Source organism: Rhinichthys klamathensis, unplaced genomic scaffold, assembly GCF_029890125.1.
Source record: "Rhinichthys klamathensis goyatoka isolate OS25496 unplaced genomic scaffold, OSU_Roscu_1.1 h1tg000124l_1, whole genome shotgun sequence".
Lineage (NCBI taxonomy): Eukaryota > Metazoa > Chordata > Actinopteri > Cypriniformes > Leuciscidae > Rhinichthys > Rhinichthys klamathensis.
The window spans coordinates 468,373-485,369 of record NW_026606661.1 but is presented as its reverse complement, the minus strand read 5'-3'; the positions used below and the strand labels follow the sequence as shown (position 1 = coordinate 485,369).

The 16,997-nt window shown below is 38.4% G+C and overlaps 1 protein-coding gene across 1 annotated transcript; it reads right to left on the bottom strand.

Moving 5' to 3' along the window:
- Window positions 1–1,414: 1,414 nt before the first annotated feature.
- Window positions 1,415–15,023, bottom strand: epha2a (eph receptor A2 a). The gene is made up of 17 exons (XM_056256191.1): window positions 14,860–15,023; window positions 14,518–14,585; window positions 12,171–12,834; window positions 7,154–7,309; window positions 5,946–6,278; window positions 5,503–5,630; window positions 5,020–5,197; window positions 4,751–4,853; window positions 4,491–4,546; window positions 4,189–4,314; window positions 3,744–3,929; window positions 3,581–3,642; window positions 3,282–3,491; window positions 3,039–3,188; window positions 2,564–2,757; window positions 2,305–2,460; window positions 1,415–2,183 (listed from the first exon to the last, which is right to left on the bottom strand). Exons 1-17 carry the CDS (start codon window positions 14,942–14,944, stop codon window positions 2,075–2,077), a joined length of 2,964 nt encoding a protein of 987 aa, XP_056112166.1. The 5' UTR covers window positions 14,945–15,023; the 3' UTR covers window positions 1,415–2,074.
- Window positions 15,024–16,997: the final 1,974 nt, after the last annotated feature.

Sequence of the window (16,997 nt, the reverse complement as noted above, 5' to 3'; positions counted from 1 at the left end):
GAATGATAGGATGCACTCATAGACATTTAAAATCATTGTAAACTCACAAGAACCTAACCTTGAGCCATTAGGATTGTTACCATCTCTGCTGTATACAGATAGCCTGACTACGTCAGACTTCGTACTTCCGCTCAATTTCATTTTGCTTCGGTCTATGAAGCAAAGCGAAGTAGCAGAGTTTGGTATTACCAGGCTAGTATACAGATGTACCATCTGTTATTCTTACAGCCTTCCTAAGCTCAAACTCTGGAACATAGAATGCACCCCCTGTCCTTCCAGTTTCTATGCTTTTTGAACCATCTGTGTATATTTGAAGAAAGGTATAATGTTATAATGTGCATTTTTTATTCGGTTACACATCTTTTTTTACATGAAACCCCTCACCTTTCCCCCTGATTTTCTCTATAATTAAAGTCTATTTCAGGCTAGTAACTTAAGGTGGCATTAGAAGTATTACAAATATTGGGGTAAATAACTTTGAGTCTTTGAGTCCCAGTTTCATTAATCCGCTTCTTTTTTTTTTCTTTTTTTTTCTGTAGATTAGTATGCCATAGTTAGTTTGTATCTTGCTATGATGCACTAATCCTTTCCTTTACTTAAAATAAAACTTTGGCATATTAAAATACATAAAACTACATATTTGTATTGTAACTTTGTATTAGGCATCGTCTTTTAAACATGGAAAAAAATGTGCTTATAGGTAAGGCAGTTACGCCATTTAAAACATAAAATCTAAAGCTTAGATCAATGAAAAGTCTGTATCTGTTAACAAACATGACATATGTCTCTTTTTTCTCATAACTGACAAAGATTATAAAAAGTTGAAATGCAGTTCTGTTGACTAATATCTTGGATTTAATTATAGGCCTAGCTAAATACCATTTAAAACCTGTCTTAATCAATGCCGTTAAGTCTGTATATTGTGCTCTTTATAAGAACACTTGCATGCAATCATAATCTATAAACTGCCACACTGCACAATTAAGAGCTTCTCTATTAAACACACCCTAGACCACAGTCAGCATACATGCATTCAGATTCTACCACTGGTTGGACCTCTTGATCTACAAAGGAAGCTAATTCAAGATTAGTATGATTCATCATTACTTTTCACACACATTCATCTTCAATAAAGGACTGAAGTGAGTCAAGTCTATTAGAGACACTTTGTCTGCGCTTCAGTGAATGACATTCCAAACCACATTTGGGTAGAGGTTTAGAGCCAACTCACCAATAGAAAAATGAAACCTAGATCAGTAAAGTAATATACTGAGTCGATAATTAAATGTGTTTTATATATTTATAGAAATACATTAAAGCACAATGACATTGTTACTTTTGTCCACAGGTAATTTCAGGGCGTGTCAGTGCATGAATTTTGTGAGGTGCATTAAGCTGAAGAAATGACTTAGGATAAGACTTATAAAATATTTTAATACTATTCAGTACATTTTCTTTACAAACACAAACAATAAATAAAAAAAATAAATATTAAATAAAAAAAGAGCTGAAATGACATGTAAACATCCGGTGCTAGCTTTCCAAACAGCAGGATGCTTGTCAACAATTTGACAAAAATCTATTAGCATTGAACATTTACAACTAAACTTTTTACATTTGTAATTGTACAACCTTAATCAGACTTCAACCCCTCACATTTGGCAACTTTGTTAAATATGTGGATATATGTTGCCTTTTATGGCAATATATGAGCACTACAGTAATATTTAAGGTTACTATCATTGTACCCTTGATAGTACCCTTATCATCAGACCTGAGTCAGTAGTTACAATATGGCACAAATTATGACCATCATACACAAAACAGACCATCATATGTCCACTGTGTGCTTATGCAGCGAATCAATATGGCTTAAGTAGAAACAGAATCACAAAGTGCATAATAAGGGTCCATCTGACACATGTAAAAATGTTACATGAAAAGCTTTTTAAAAAAAGGAGAAACAAAATATAAAATCATTCAATTGGAGGAGGGCATTCTGGTCTTTGTTCAGTCCATTTTGGGCCAGCTAAATTGCCAATTGCAAACAGGTCTGCTTCAGTCAACCGCACTGTCACACTGCAAACAGATCCAGGGTCCCCGTCGGGTCTTGCAGGCCCAGAATGCTGTAGGCAATTCTCTTCTGATGACCTGGCAGCCGTACTCCAATTCTACTAATATCCCTTTTTGAAAAAGAAAAGGAGGAACGGGTTAGATGAGGCTATATAAAGTTTCAATAATTCATAAGCTTTTATAATTGGTTCATTTTGTCATCTTTTTATGGATGCAAGTAGGCATACTTACTCAATTTTCAAGCGCAACACCTGTTCCATAGTTTTAATTCCAGCAAGGGCAAAGGTTTCTCTGTACTGGGCCATTTTGATAGATTCCAGCCATTCATCCACTGACCTGAAGGAGGCGCCATCACAACCACTAGTGCTGGGTAGACGAATAGACACACTGTGGACAAAAAAACAGATATTTATTGAACAGCACAATATAAACCTTTATAGTTTTCTGCACTAGAACATTTACCATTAGCGTTTTGTAAACCGTTTCTTACCGTGGGTCGATACTGGCAATGGCCGAGAGTGATTCTGGGTTGTGAAGCAGCTTCTCGAGCAAGTTGACGATATCAACAAAGCGTGGCCGTTTGGAGCGGTCCTGCGTCCAGCACTGCAGCATCAGCTGATTAACCGCAGACGGGCAGCACATTGGTGCCGGCAACCTGAAGCCTTCGTTTATGGATTTCATCACCTTTGATCAAAAGTATGAAGAAAATGGTTAAGCTCATGCTCACAGATGCTCACAATCAATGTGTTTTAAGTGAAAGGTTAAAACATTTATTCCTAGGGTGGTTGCCTAAGGTGTTCACTGGTTTTTAGAACATTACTAGGTGGTAATTTCCTGGCTCAATTCATAAAAGCCCACATAAAATACATTTTATGTTCATTAGTTATGGTTTGGGTACCCAATTTATGTCAAACTCCTAAAGTATGAGCAATTAGCATTAATAAATAATTAGAAATATCTCATACCTCATGGTTGCTCATATCCCAGTAGGGTCTTTCTCCAAAGGACATCACTTCCCATATGACAATTCCGAAACTCCACACATCACTAGCTGAAGTGAACTTCCTGTAAGCTATTGCCTCTGGTGCGGTCCAGCGAATAGGAATTTTTCCTCCCTAAAAGAGTAAGAGTAGAGTCAAAACCATGAAAATGATGTTTTAATGAATTTATATACTTTTATGACGATTCTGTGCATTCACATCACTTACAGTAGTGGTGTAGGTTCCCTCGGGAAAGTCCTCCAGCACTCGCGACAGGCCGAAATCTGAGACCTTACACTCCAAGTTGCTGTTGACCAGGACATTGCGAGCTGCGAGGTCCCGATGGACGTAGTTCATGTCTGAGAGGTACTTCATCCCTGCGGCTATGCCATTGAGCATTCCCACGAGCTGGTATGAGGAAAAGTCTCCATCGTGATCCTGTGGAGCGCAAAGAAACATTAATGATTCTGCTACATCCTTGCAAATGCATTTAGCAGAAATGTAAACAATCGTTTACCAAGACATACCCTTAAATACTGGTCCAGAGCTCCATTCTCCATGTACTCTGTGATAATCATGGCGTCTTTGACTGAAATGATAGGAAGAAGAGAACATCATGTTAAATATGTTCTGTTTTATGGAATGAACAAGAAAGTTACCAGAAACATGATTTTATAGCTTGATACTTACATTTGGTGACAACACCCTCCAGACGGATTATGTTCTTATGGGAAAACTGGCCCATGATGCTGGCTTCACTAAGGAAGTCCTGCCTCTGCTTCTCGGTGTAGCCTGGCTTCAGTGTCTTTACTGCTACTGCGACCTCACAGCGTCCTGGTACCTTCAGAGAACCACGGTACACCTCGCCAAATTCTCCTATGGAGCAGTATGGAAATACAGTTGTTAATTAAAAATATAAATTAAAGTTAATTTTTTTTTTTTTTTTTGAAAACACAGAATAGACACTAAAATGACTAAACTAAATTTATAGAAACAAACAAAAAAAATGACAAAAGCACAACAAAATTACTAAAACGGATACTAAAATTAATGTAAACTAAAGAAATTCAAATAAAAGCTAGTTCAAAATATTAATATATACTATAACATTATATAATACTAAAGATAAACTGACCTGCACCAATGACTTTCTGCTTGGTGATGTGACTAGGGTGAATCTCACTGGCAAACTTGAGGACAGCCGCACAGGGGTCTTCATATGTATGGGGGTCAATGTAGGTCTTCAAAGGAAGGAGTTTTTCTGTAAAATGAGACGGTAGGTGTAAACTTTGGGTAAATGACACCCACTGTACGATTGTGGTGACGAAATTTGCGTCAAGTGCACTCTACGAAGAAACAAAAGTATCCTTTGGACTTTAATGCCAAATACATGTATGCATACTTACAAATGCAAAACAAATTCAATTAGTTTCTTACCTGGACATGAAAAGTAATCTCCATCAACCCTCCGTCGGACATGGGAATTCAGCCTCCTGATGAAAGAACATTCAATATCACATTAGTGAGTCAATTTAAGCTCCTATCTTGATGATATCCTAAATGAGAATGATTGCACTTCAAAGCTGGAATGTAAACAGTATGGGCAGGCATAGGGTGAAGTGACTAAGGCAAAGCCTGCTTTGTGGTCTGGAAAACAATGGACTGGAAAAAGTGAGAGCAGAGATAGCTTCTCTAACCTTTTGTGCAGAAGCAAAATAACCGCCACAATCAGCAACATGACTCCGCCCCCAGCAATGGCTCCCATGACAACCATGGAACTACTCTGTGTCTGAGATTCTGCTGTTGGATAGAGAAAAAAGAAAAAATAGTTCACTCTACTCAAACTGACAAACATTCACGCACCACCCACAGCTTATCACAAATGCATCAAGGTTACGTACTTTCATATGTGAAAGCATGTAAGGACTAAAACGAAATGCCCACACACATATTCACACGCACTTACCGAGAGGCAGCGTTTCAAATTCAAGCTCTGCGCTGTGGCTGCTGGGATGGCCTTCTGCCGTCAGGGTGTGAACGCGGAACACATACTTTGTGCCGGGTAAGAGGTCATTAATCTGCACTGAGTTCTTCTCCAGAACCAGAACAGTGTAGGTGGTGACATCCAACTCTCCGGGATCCTCCTATAAAACAATGAGGAGAGGAAATTAAACGTTTATTTTAAAATGGTAAAGGAAGAAAACATGGAAAGGCCACAGAGAGAGAGAAAGCATCCAAGAAATATTTCTTAAAAAACATTCTGAAGAAAATGCTACGGTTCCACAATGCCAAGGTATTGCTATGTTGATGCTAAGGTGTTCTGTGTGGTTGTTTAGGGCGTTGCCCAGTGGTTTCCAGGGTTTTGGTGGTTGTATACTATCTACCACCCAAGTGATATTCTTTTTTTTTTATTTTTTTTTAAGTGAACTAAATCAGATATCACAGTCACCTTCTTGCGGTACATGAGCTCATAACGGGGGGAGTTGTGATTCTGCACATGGTGGTCCACGACCCAGGATAACGTGAGACTGCTGGTGGTCCGATCCTCAACTCTTAGGTACAGCACCCTCGGGCCATCTGAATAAAAAGGCACAAATCATCAGTATTTTGGCTAAAAACAATGTCTCAATTTACATGTAAATGCCATTTGATGCACAATGTCTTAAGTAAGGCATGATAAATTCTTCTCCATGTTAATCTTGTCCATCCGTGACAAGCAATGGGACATTTTGTCGGTCGAAGTGCACTGATGGAAGAAACCTCATTGGTACAAAATTCAGCTTCATGAAGCAACATTTCAAATGCAAATGGCTGTATTTTCTCCATCACTGTGGACAGAACCATTGCTTGTCACACAATAGCTTTATATTGTTTCAACTAAAACTATCTAACCTGTGAAGTGAAGCACTGTTGTGATGCCAGCCGTGGCTCTCTTTCGACTGAACTGGGACACGCCGTTTTGGGCCTCGACTGTAAATGTGTAGTTCACATGAGGCTCCAGCTCGCTAACCATAACTTCGGGGTCTTTCAAGGCCGTCTGCGCAGGCTCAAATCTCACCCTCCCACCACACAGCGAACACAGACCGTTCTCACAGCGCTCGCACGCCACACTGTATGTGATGTCACTTCTGCCGCCCGTGTCTGCCGGTGTGCGCCAGGTCAGTTGCAAACTCCCCGCTGTCAGGAGAGGTGCGTGATCCAAGTCTTGGGGAGCGCTAGGCAGAGCTAGAAGAGCAAAACGTGATATAATGTTTAGATGCTACATTTAAAAAAAAGAAAATGCAGAAAAAAGCAACCAAGAAAGTTTCTTAAAGGGATAGTTCACCCAAAAATGAAAATTAGCCCATGGTTTATTCACCCTCAAGTCATCCTAGATTTATATGACATTTAGACGAATACAATAGGAGTTATATTAAAAACTGTCCTTGCTCTTCCAAGCTTTATAATGGCAGTGAATGGCTGTTTCTGTTTTGAACTCCATAAAAGTGCATCTATCCATTAAATAAACGTTAAATGTAAAATACTAGCTTCCGGCCAAACGGTCAACTTACGCCTAAAGCGCAACTTGTGACGTCGGAAGTAGCGTAGTTCGTCATGGCGTAGCGTAAATTTCAGCAGTACGTCGCATTACTCGCATAAGTTGCGCTTTACACTTAATTAATAATAATAATAATAATAATTCATCACATTTATATAGCGCTTTTCTGGACACTCAAAGCGCTTCACATAGAAGGGGGAATCTCCTCAACCAAACTTAAGTGGAATCCGTATGTTCGTTTGGCTAGTTATTTTACTTTATAAAGTTTTGAACTTCAGAAGGCCTTTATTAAACCCCCGGAGACGTGTGGAGCACTTTTATGAAGGATAGATGCACTTTTAAGGACTTCAAAATAGAAACTGCCATTATAAAGCTTGGAAGAGCCAGGACATTTTTTAATATAACTCCGATTGTATTCGTCTGAAATACAAGAATGACATACACACCTAGGATGACTTGAGGGTGAGTAAATCATGGGCTAATTTTCATTTTCGGGTGAACTTTCCCTTTAACAAAATCAAACATCCAGTGCAAAAAAATAACAACATCTATTTAAACTTACATGAGCAAGGAGCAGAATTTGGGTCTGTTGGGGCCCGGTAGAAGCCCTCCAGGCAGGGGCACAGCAATGCTCCACGACCCGAGCGCTTGGTGTTATCTGGACACACTTCACATGTCTGACTGGAATCTGTGCTCTTGTAGTAACCCGGTTCACAAGCTATAGAAAAGAAGACAGCAGGAAAAAAAACACAGGTGATCATGAGACATGTAATAAAAGGACATAGATTCACATCACAATGCATCCAGATTCAAGGCCATTGTGCACATAAAGGGAGGGTCAGTCTTTCTGCACCATTACAACTGCACACAACAAGAGACAAATCAAGATGGTGCAGCCGTCGGGCATTCAAGTATTCAACGATACAATAAACTGATCACACTTCACAATGCAACCGGAAGACACTCCAACCGTTTTAAATAAAACCAGTCAAACTGGTCGCTAAACTTTTGTACAGCCCTGTCATGAACAATTACATCTAGAATGTCAACTTCTTCCAAAACATTGAAAGAGATATATATATATTTTTTAAATAATGAGATGAAGCACATGTGGATGTCCGTTGGACAAAACAGGATGTCGGAATTGCAAGCGTCAATATAAGCCCTCTGGTCTCCTCTTCTCCTCCTTTCCTTCCTCTGCCGAAGGATGAGGACATGCTATAACAAACACAAAGGAAAGAAACTCCGGAAACAAGGATGGAGACTGGGGGGGGGGGGTGATGATATAACAATCATCCACAAAAGAAGACCAAGTGCAGTGATTCAGAATCACATGCACAGTCTTAAGAAGAGGCCGGTTCTGATAGGTGTACTTTTAATGGGCATGAGAAACTCACTGGCTCGCAAAATCACTGTGAATATAGATTCCACAGATCCGAGGAACTTCCTTTGAGGGGAGTATGTCCCCCCTGGGGCCCGTCTCTCAGTGCTCACCTCAAACAAAGGGCCGAGTTTCAGATTGACGACCGGTGGGAGGTGTGCGAGTGTGAGAGTGAATGGGTGCGTGAGGATTGCTGACAGAAGTTCTCCCGCTGGGATTTTACATTGGGTTTTGTGTATTTGCCCTGTGTATAAGGGTGGACGACTATAGGAGGGCGTCTGCATAAGAAAAGCAGCCCTTCTTTGTGCATTTTATTTGAAGACAGAACAAGAGAGGGAAACTCCCACTCTATTCCTCTAATCTTCATGTTTGTGTCTATTGAGAGTGGCATACGTGAAATCGGCAATGAATCCAAACTTCACCAAAGCCATGAGTAATAAATCTGATTCGATATGTCAGCGGTTTCCATGGGAACTTCATGTGAAATATGTTTAGAAAGCTCTTTGTAATGCGTGACTCGCTCGCTCATGGCACCTCTGACGAGTCAGGCTGACCAATTTCACTAAGAAACTATTTAGGGAGATTCTGCGCTGGTGGACAGTCAAGGCGTCATCAGAAACAGTGAGTGAGGAAAGTGTGGAAAAGTGACTAAAGGCCATTTTGCGTACTTGTGCCACGTTTGTGTTCCCACAACCACTAAAATATGCATGACACAAGTGATTGGCAGGGCTGATAAGACTCCAAGTCTTTGGCTGATGGACAATACACAAAGGGAATAGTTAATGCCCTTTGGGTGGAAAGGTCAACAGTTAGAATAGCAGTTTCGCCGACATAGTCCTCAACAACGTGCCAGAGCAATCCGATGGCTTTTTAAAGAAAACTAAAGGTTTAAAAGGTCAATCAATTTCCAAGTCAAAATTCTAAGAAAATGTTTCCTTAATGTTTATAAATATTTAAAATAAAAATAATTATTTTCATGTTAAGGCCAATAATTAAAATTATATTTAAATTACCATTTTGTCTAAATTATTTTTTAAAGTGAAATTAGACAACACAACATTATAAATTCACAGTATGAAAAATGGATATTCATTTTGAGTTTGGCTAACAATTACACTTAACAGTGTTATTAAATTAGTGTTTTTAATGATTAACTAATGCATTTATGCTCATATGCTTGTGAAGATAGGGAAAATGAGAATGCAAAATTAAATATGCAATATTGGCCAATACTGATATTTTTTTAATTGATTCAAATTAATTGAATTAAAATAATTATTAAGTTACAATACATTTGTATAAATTTGAAATACATATATTTAAAAATAATTAAATTAAATTAAATGTGCAATATCGGCCAATACTGAAAAATTTATTTTTTTATTCATTAAAATTTATAAAAAATTTAAAGAATTTGTTCAATTACAAATGTAAAACTTTGAAATAAATATTTGTTTGAATAATGAAAAAATATTTATACACCACACATCCCTATTTGCTGTCATTAATTTTTTAATATGTTGTCATTATATCAGCCACACTGCTCTTTAGGTATCAGTATCATTATTGGCCAATGAAAACCCCATCTCAAACAACTAGTGACCCAACTGCTAATTAAACTGGATTAAATATTAAATATATATTAAATTGAAGCTAATTTAAAAAAAATAATTATGAACTCTAAATGCAATTAGTGCTGAGAACAGGCGCACTCAACTGCCAAAACGTTTATGGGTGCGAGTTATAAAGAAGTTTATCAAATAAAGATGAAAAACCGCACTCTCTAGTTATATCTCGTATCTTTTTTATTATTACCATGTCCACACAGACGCATTTCAGCCTAAGCCATCATCAGTGTGTGTCTCTAAATGCAATTAACATTATATAAAACATGACATTATAGTCTGCTACTATCCAACATCTTTGGTAGGCCCGTATCAAATTCACAAGCAATGAAAACATTGGAACACTTGGGTTTCCCCCGAAACTTTTCAAATGGGACCCCTTCCCCCATCTGTGCCGGGCAACCAACCACAATTGTCCCTAGCAAACACTGGCAGGTGGCGATAAGCTGAACAGAACAGCAGTCACGTAGAAAACCACTCGTAAAACTCCCATGAAAACAAAGACAACAGCAACTTCATTGTTTCAAAGGTTGAATGCTTTTTACATTGAATGCTTTGAGGCATCTTTTCACTCTGTATGGAGAAAAAAAAGCAACCAAGTTGAATCAAGAGGCATGGGCAAAGGTCTTGTCTTTCAAGAGATGAGTGGATGAACAAATGATAGAGTGAAACAATAATTTACAGAAGACAAAACGGCTCTGTCAGAATCAGAATGGAAAGAATCACAGGTTGGGATGTCTGGACATGTACTCCTCGTTCCTGAAGCATGTCATCACAAAGACAACAAGATACCAGATTTCATTACATCTCTCCCATGAGCTATTTCATCGGGTCATCACTCATCACACTTCCTCTAAGGGTGTCAAAACATTTAGCACGTCTCCTGGAAACTACATTATAAAAGGAAATGTGTGGAATCTGCCCTTTTCCAACAACCTTTAGATATTCTGAACTCCCTTGATGTTCTTCAACGTCCGTTTCAGGTGCAGGTTCCTGTGGGGCTGCCAAAGGCCAAGGTCTTCGAAACATGCTTTCCTGAGATTGCCCTTGCTAATGGCTCCTATATGGATCTTTTGAAAAGATTTCATGCAAACCTTTTCCCAGTGGTTTCCTTTTTTACAGTATGTTCAACAAACATGCCCTGCTGTTGGTATGCAATGTGCTTACCAATGGATAGATTTGAATGTCTTTGGTTTTACATTTTAAAGTAGAGTATAAATAGTGCATCTACTCAAAACCACATTTTCCCACAAATACAAAAGGTGTCCGGAGAGGTCCAACCCAACCTTTAATTATATGATGACTACCCTAGATAGACCTTGGGCATGCCAAACCTTCTCTGTAATCTGCGGTGAGCCATTGTCATGGTAACACTTAGACATACAAAGTAACTCAGGTAATGGTAGCTCTGCCCATTGAGTCATATCAGCTGTTGGAGGGTATGGGAAAAGTGTAATATGACTTCGGGGGAATTCCTTGAAATTAATTGGGAACGAAACCTTTTTTCTTTTTCTTTTCATTCCAAAACAAACTTGAGGGGAAATTAATTCATACATTCACACACACGCACAAAAATCACCTTGGGACTAGATGGTTAAAAGTTTCTGGCTGATAAAAGTAAAATTAGTTCTGGGAAAAGATCTAGAGCAATTTGTTTGCAGATGACGCTTAGTTTGATATCTTATTTTTCTAATGCAAAACATTAATACTTAAACTCATTATTGAAGACTAACCCTTTCACCCAAACACACCATTTATCAAGCCTTTCTATTCAAATGTGAGATATTCGAGAATGTTCAATGGTTAATGCAAATCATACCACTGTAACTATGTACATACACTCCTTTACAATGGTAGCCTGGTATCTTTACACTTCCTTCCTGAAGAGTTAAACACACATGTAGAAATAATACACCAGCAGGTGAAAGGGTGTGGAGACGGCTGACATTCCATTTGACTGAAGTCACATTTCTGGCCTCTCACAAACTTCTCAGACAGCTCTGTGGCAACCACAAAAATCTCTCAAGCTTCCCAGAACACACCCTCACCCGACAACACACTTACCATCTGCCCACCCACAAAGACTTGCAGTTGTTCCCAAATTGTCTTAAAGTAATGTAAAGTATATTATAGTGACAGGCCAACTTATTGACCAGGATTATTTAAACTGATGTTTTTTTGTCCAATTCAGAACGATCAGCATCAGTTGACAATGGAAAAGTAAAATTTTCACTTTTCTTTCAGCTTTTTGGGTTAATTAATTTGAATGAATACTGTGTTTGATGCGATTTCAGCATTTTTGAGAAGTTCTCATTGCTAATTCTAAGTAAATGTCACCATTTGTATGCAGCTCTATGGAATTCTTGATTCTGACTGGTAAATTTCCTTAATCTGCATTAAAATATTTTTGTAAGATCACTTTTAGGATAATGGCCCTGCTTTAGAGAAACCTCCATTGGCCATTAAGTAAAAATCTATTTCGGTCTACCACAATCAGATAAGTAGAAAATGTTCAACTTATTGCTGAAGCAAAGAACTCCACTAAACAATAAACATCAAAATCACAAACTCACCTATGCAAGAATCTCCAACAGCTTGGTATCCCGCTCGACAGAGACACTGGCCCACAGGAACGACCCACTCTCCCTCAGCGGTGCAGTACATTCGAGGAGCAGCTTCTCCAACCACCACTGCGTCCTTCACACAGGTGCCCTCCACCTCCGCCAGCGCTCCTGATGCCACCTGCTCAGGGAAGGCGGCCAGGCTTCTCATCATGGCCGGGCAGGTGGTGTAGAACACCCTCAGCCCCAAGAGAGCAACACAGCCCCCTAAATCCTGGAAAGCAAGGTAAAAGCCCCTTCTGGAGAGTGGCCCGATGCTCCGCGTCTCAACGTTCACCCGCAGATCAGCTCGGCCCCCTCCACGATCAGCTGTCACCTCGTCTGGCGCTACAGTGGCTACCTTTCGAAACTGGCCCTTGCGGAAATTTGTGCCAACATCTGTGTCGGTTTCGGCTAGATAGAGGCCAAAAGTCTCGCGACAGGAAGGCGACGAGCCGCCAAACGTGTTGCAGTCCCGGACGACAAAGCGCAGCTCCACAGATACGCGAGAGACGTCGGGCCTACGCTGGATAAAGGTCGTACGAAGCCAGTTGTCCTGTTCGGTGTCACTGGCAACGTTGCACACGCTGTAGGTGTAAAGGAGAGAGCCATTCACTACCGTCTGGACAACCTCCCACTAAGAAAAATGGAAAAAGAAAGAAAAGAGGGCATATTGTATTACAATCTTCTCATAATATGGAAATACAAAACTAATGCAAAGTATTTCACTTTTATTTTCAAATAGTCCCACACCGAGCTCATGCCATTGGTAAAGTAAGGCTTGTTGGGATCTTTAAACTCACTAATCAATGCTAGAGCAGAATAAACTTATAGTTGTATTTTAAACATTGAAAAAATTCAATTTTAAAGCAAGACACTACAGGCAAAAGCATTGTTTTTTTTTTTCATGCCCTGGTCAATGTTGAGATGTTGGGCAACTTGGCTTTTCATAACGTGTTGCTTTGGTGTGAAGACAACATCCAAAATACATTTTTAAATGTTTATTTTGTTGCACTTTATCTATTTGTGCCTATAGATTACAATTAAAATATATCTTTAAAGGCCGTTTTCTGCATATTTAACTAGATATTGCATCATTTGCATATTTAAATACAAACAATGCGTGCACTTTTTAATGTAATGAATCAACTAGGGAAATATTGTGATCTTGATTTTTTCTTTTTCTTGGCTAAAATATTCCAGTATCCTAAATGTTAGACTGAAACAAGATTATACTGAATGTGGGAATCCCACCTTTGTAAAAGTATCTCATTAGATGGGTGTGGGAGACAAAAATTAGGCCTCTGCTCTCCTCTTTTCCACCATGCTCTGCCGCGATAGAACTCCCTTACGACTCAACTCTTCAGAACGTACTGAAATAGCTGGCAAAATAAGCATGACCTCAAAGGGCTTTTTTGGATCCAGCAGCTGAGTGGAGCTGATGGAAGCCTTCACGACATTAGGGAACGAAGATGACAGGACTATAGCCTCTAAAAGACTAATTAAACACTTTAGTGCGTGGCTATGCTTGGTCAGAGGAAGTGGTGGAACTCTCTCGGTACATCTCTGGAGAGGTCTTTGTGTGGCTAAAGAGGAATTCACGGCGAATTCTTATAAAACCAAAGCTTCAAAGAAGAAACATGGTTTGTGCACTCAACAGCCTCTGACCGAAACTTATTTCTCCTCAGTCCTATTAGGTGATACACTCTGGTGCAAAACACATATACATATCTATATGTTTATATGTAACGTAATATATATATACACACACACACACACATACAAATATATACTATGATATATCAAACGTTTCTGAGTAATTTTTACAATCACTTTTTACTTTTTATAATAATTTTGTGAAAAGTTTTGCTAAAAAAATTGTAGGCTACTTGAGGCATCTTCGAAACAAATGCCAGTTTGTTACATTGTTCTAATACAATGACGTTATGAAGTGTGGCTTTAAGTGTCCCAATGCTTTTTATAGCCGTAGTAGGCTACATTAATATTCTCGATAAATAAAATGAAAATCAAACATTCTTCAAAACACAACAATAAGATGGTTTCGGATGTTATTTAAGCCTGTTGGTGGGGGGAAAACGCCTCACGTTATCAGGTATCAACTTTAATAGCTGGAAAAGCTTTTTAATCGGTCTGAGGAGAGGATATGACTCATTTTGATTGGTGTTTTAGAGCACGAAATGACACTGACTCATGTACCGGTATGTTCAATCAACGAACCTGAACTGAATGGAGTCTATTCATGGATGTTAATGTCAGATATGGTTTATGTACAGGGAACAGAAAAATTGATAAGACTTACCCCTTCTTCATTCGGCCAGGTTAACCAACCTAATTCACTTCCGGCAGCCTTCATGTCAAGCAGCAAATCTGATCATATAATATTTAGTTAGGCTACATGAAAATCAAGTCACTTTAAAATCATCCGTTACAGGCTCAAATGTCTTACTTGTGTACATTTTGTAGGGGTAAATATAAACCTATACGAAATATTTATGAAAATCTAACCATTACGTTTTTGTTCACAAATAATATATATTTTTAATTTATCATCATATAGTTATAAAAAATAGAATTGCGAAAGATTCGAAAAATATAACATTTTCTGAGCAAAAAGTCTTTAAAAATCTCGGTTTGTACTTACGTTCTTTTGACTGAATCCTAATAAATACGTTGTTAACAAATAAATACAAAAATAAGAAGTGAAACTGAGTGCGTCGGTAGTCCATTTTGTTTGTCAAATTAAACTTTTTGGTCCATGTGAAACTCCGACGACTCCGGCATGAAGGAACTGGTGGTGAGGATTTCATTCATGGATATGGGAACTTGGGAAGTTAGGTGACTCCGCCCCTTGGAATGCACTCCATATATGGCGCCAGTGGGCGTGTCCTTGTGTGCGTGGGCGCTTTGATTGACGGCCCCCACACCTGTTCAATGAGTTTCGGATGTTTGCTCACGGTCTTTTACACAATAGTAATTTTAGACGATTGGGTACGGTATCAGTTCAAAGAGAGGGCTTTTTGTATTTGCCTCCTTTGAACCTATCTAGGTAATTTTGTTTGCAGACTGCATAGTTTCGTGTTTTAATGCAGTTCACCACGAACTCCAATAGGCTTGAACGAATAAAATGATAGTAATGGTTATTTATAGTGACTAACATTTTTGTTAATTATATTTATACTTCACAAATTATTTCATATTAAAAAAAAAAAAATCATGGATGATAGTTTTATGAAGTTATAGCATATAGTGTTTTATGGATTTTTAAAGAGCTCAGGCACAGGTTGAAAAGGAAAATCTTTTTAAGCATTTGAAATTAAAACTATAGATTGATGTGGTACTATAGGGACAGATCTGTGCATACTGAAGCACACTCAATATATTTAGTAAACCAATCATCACTATTTTATTCCCATGACAAGTGAGAGAAGGGGTCAAGTGGATTTGCCTCAATGAATGAATAACTACTAATGAGTTGAAGAAGTATGAATATGTAGACAGCGAAATACGGCAAACAAAAGCTTCGCCAGGCAACGCAGAGGAATGCTTCAGTCAAGTCTCCATTGTGCCGCAGTCTGTCAGAGTTCCTTGACCTGCAGTCAAACACAAGCTGACTTCTTCTCAAGAGTTTTGGAGGCTGCCTGCATTGTGAGAGCAGCTATGAATATTCATTAGACAGACAATGAATAAAAGACCTCAGCTTTAATTCTATACAAACTCAACCAGGGATTTATGTGGCAGCACTCTGAACAAAATCAAGACTTACATAAACCTTAAAACTAGACATAAACCCTGATATCAGCTAAACCTCTCCAAAGCATTTGTGTCTCCGATACATAAATGCAAAAAAGGTCTGCACTCCAATGATATGTTGATGTATGACAGGAGATAAAGTTGTCCAATATACATTAAAAAAATCTCTAAACCATGCCAGCAGAGCAAAATTAGGCTTAAACCTATAAAATCAATGCAAGTCAAGTCAAATCACCTTTATTTATAGCACTTTATACAATACAGATAGTTGAAAAACAGGAAAATAATCTTCGGTTATGCACAATTCATCAAATATGAGACAAATTAGAATTTTAATTTGAAGTTAGTTCAGCGTTTATTAAGTTCAATTCAATAACTACGTTCATCAGTAATTAAATTAGTTCAATAAGAAGCTCTATACAGAAGACAGCAGTGTTGTAATAAAAATCCAGAAAGAACAATACAAGCATGAAATTCAAGGCAACAACCAGACTCTTCATTCCATTCGAGAAAGCAATACTCAAAGTCAGCTGGCTTTAGGGTTGTGTTGACATATGAGGTGTCTGCCAAACCTGTCTAGCAAAGCCCCGCAGGTTAAATACAGATCACCAACTAACCAAATTACAAAATACAATTAAAAAACACTGCGAATTAGAATGCTATCTGTCTCTAATTAGAGAATACATATACCACCACAAAGCTAAATGAAATCTAACATGCATATAAACTCACATTCCGACTGCAGACCGATTAAAAATGGTAGCAGTTGGCCACCAACACACACCAAACTGAGTGTGACTTGCTTATAAATAATATTCTTTTGTGTATATGTGCACAACATTTATTAATGCTTAAACAAAGTCAATCTTTGTTTATCACGCCAGCTTCTATAAATGTCGAGTACATTTCTTAATTTTTGGAGCAAGTGCTCGGCCACACAAAATGGATGATTAATGACTTCACTCTGTTTAGTGTTTAAGCACAAGACACTTATGTTCAGAGGAACATTTGTCTTCAACAAATAAGGAG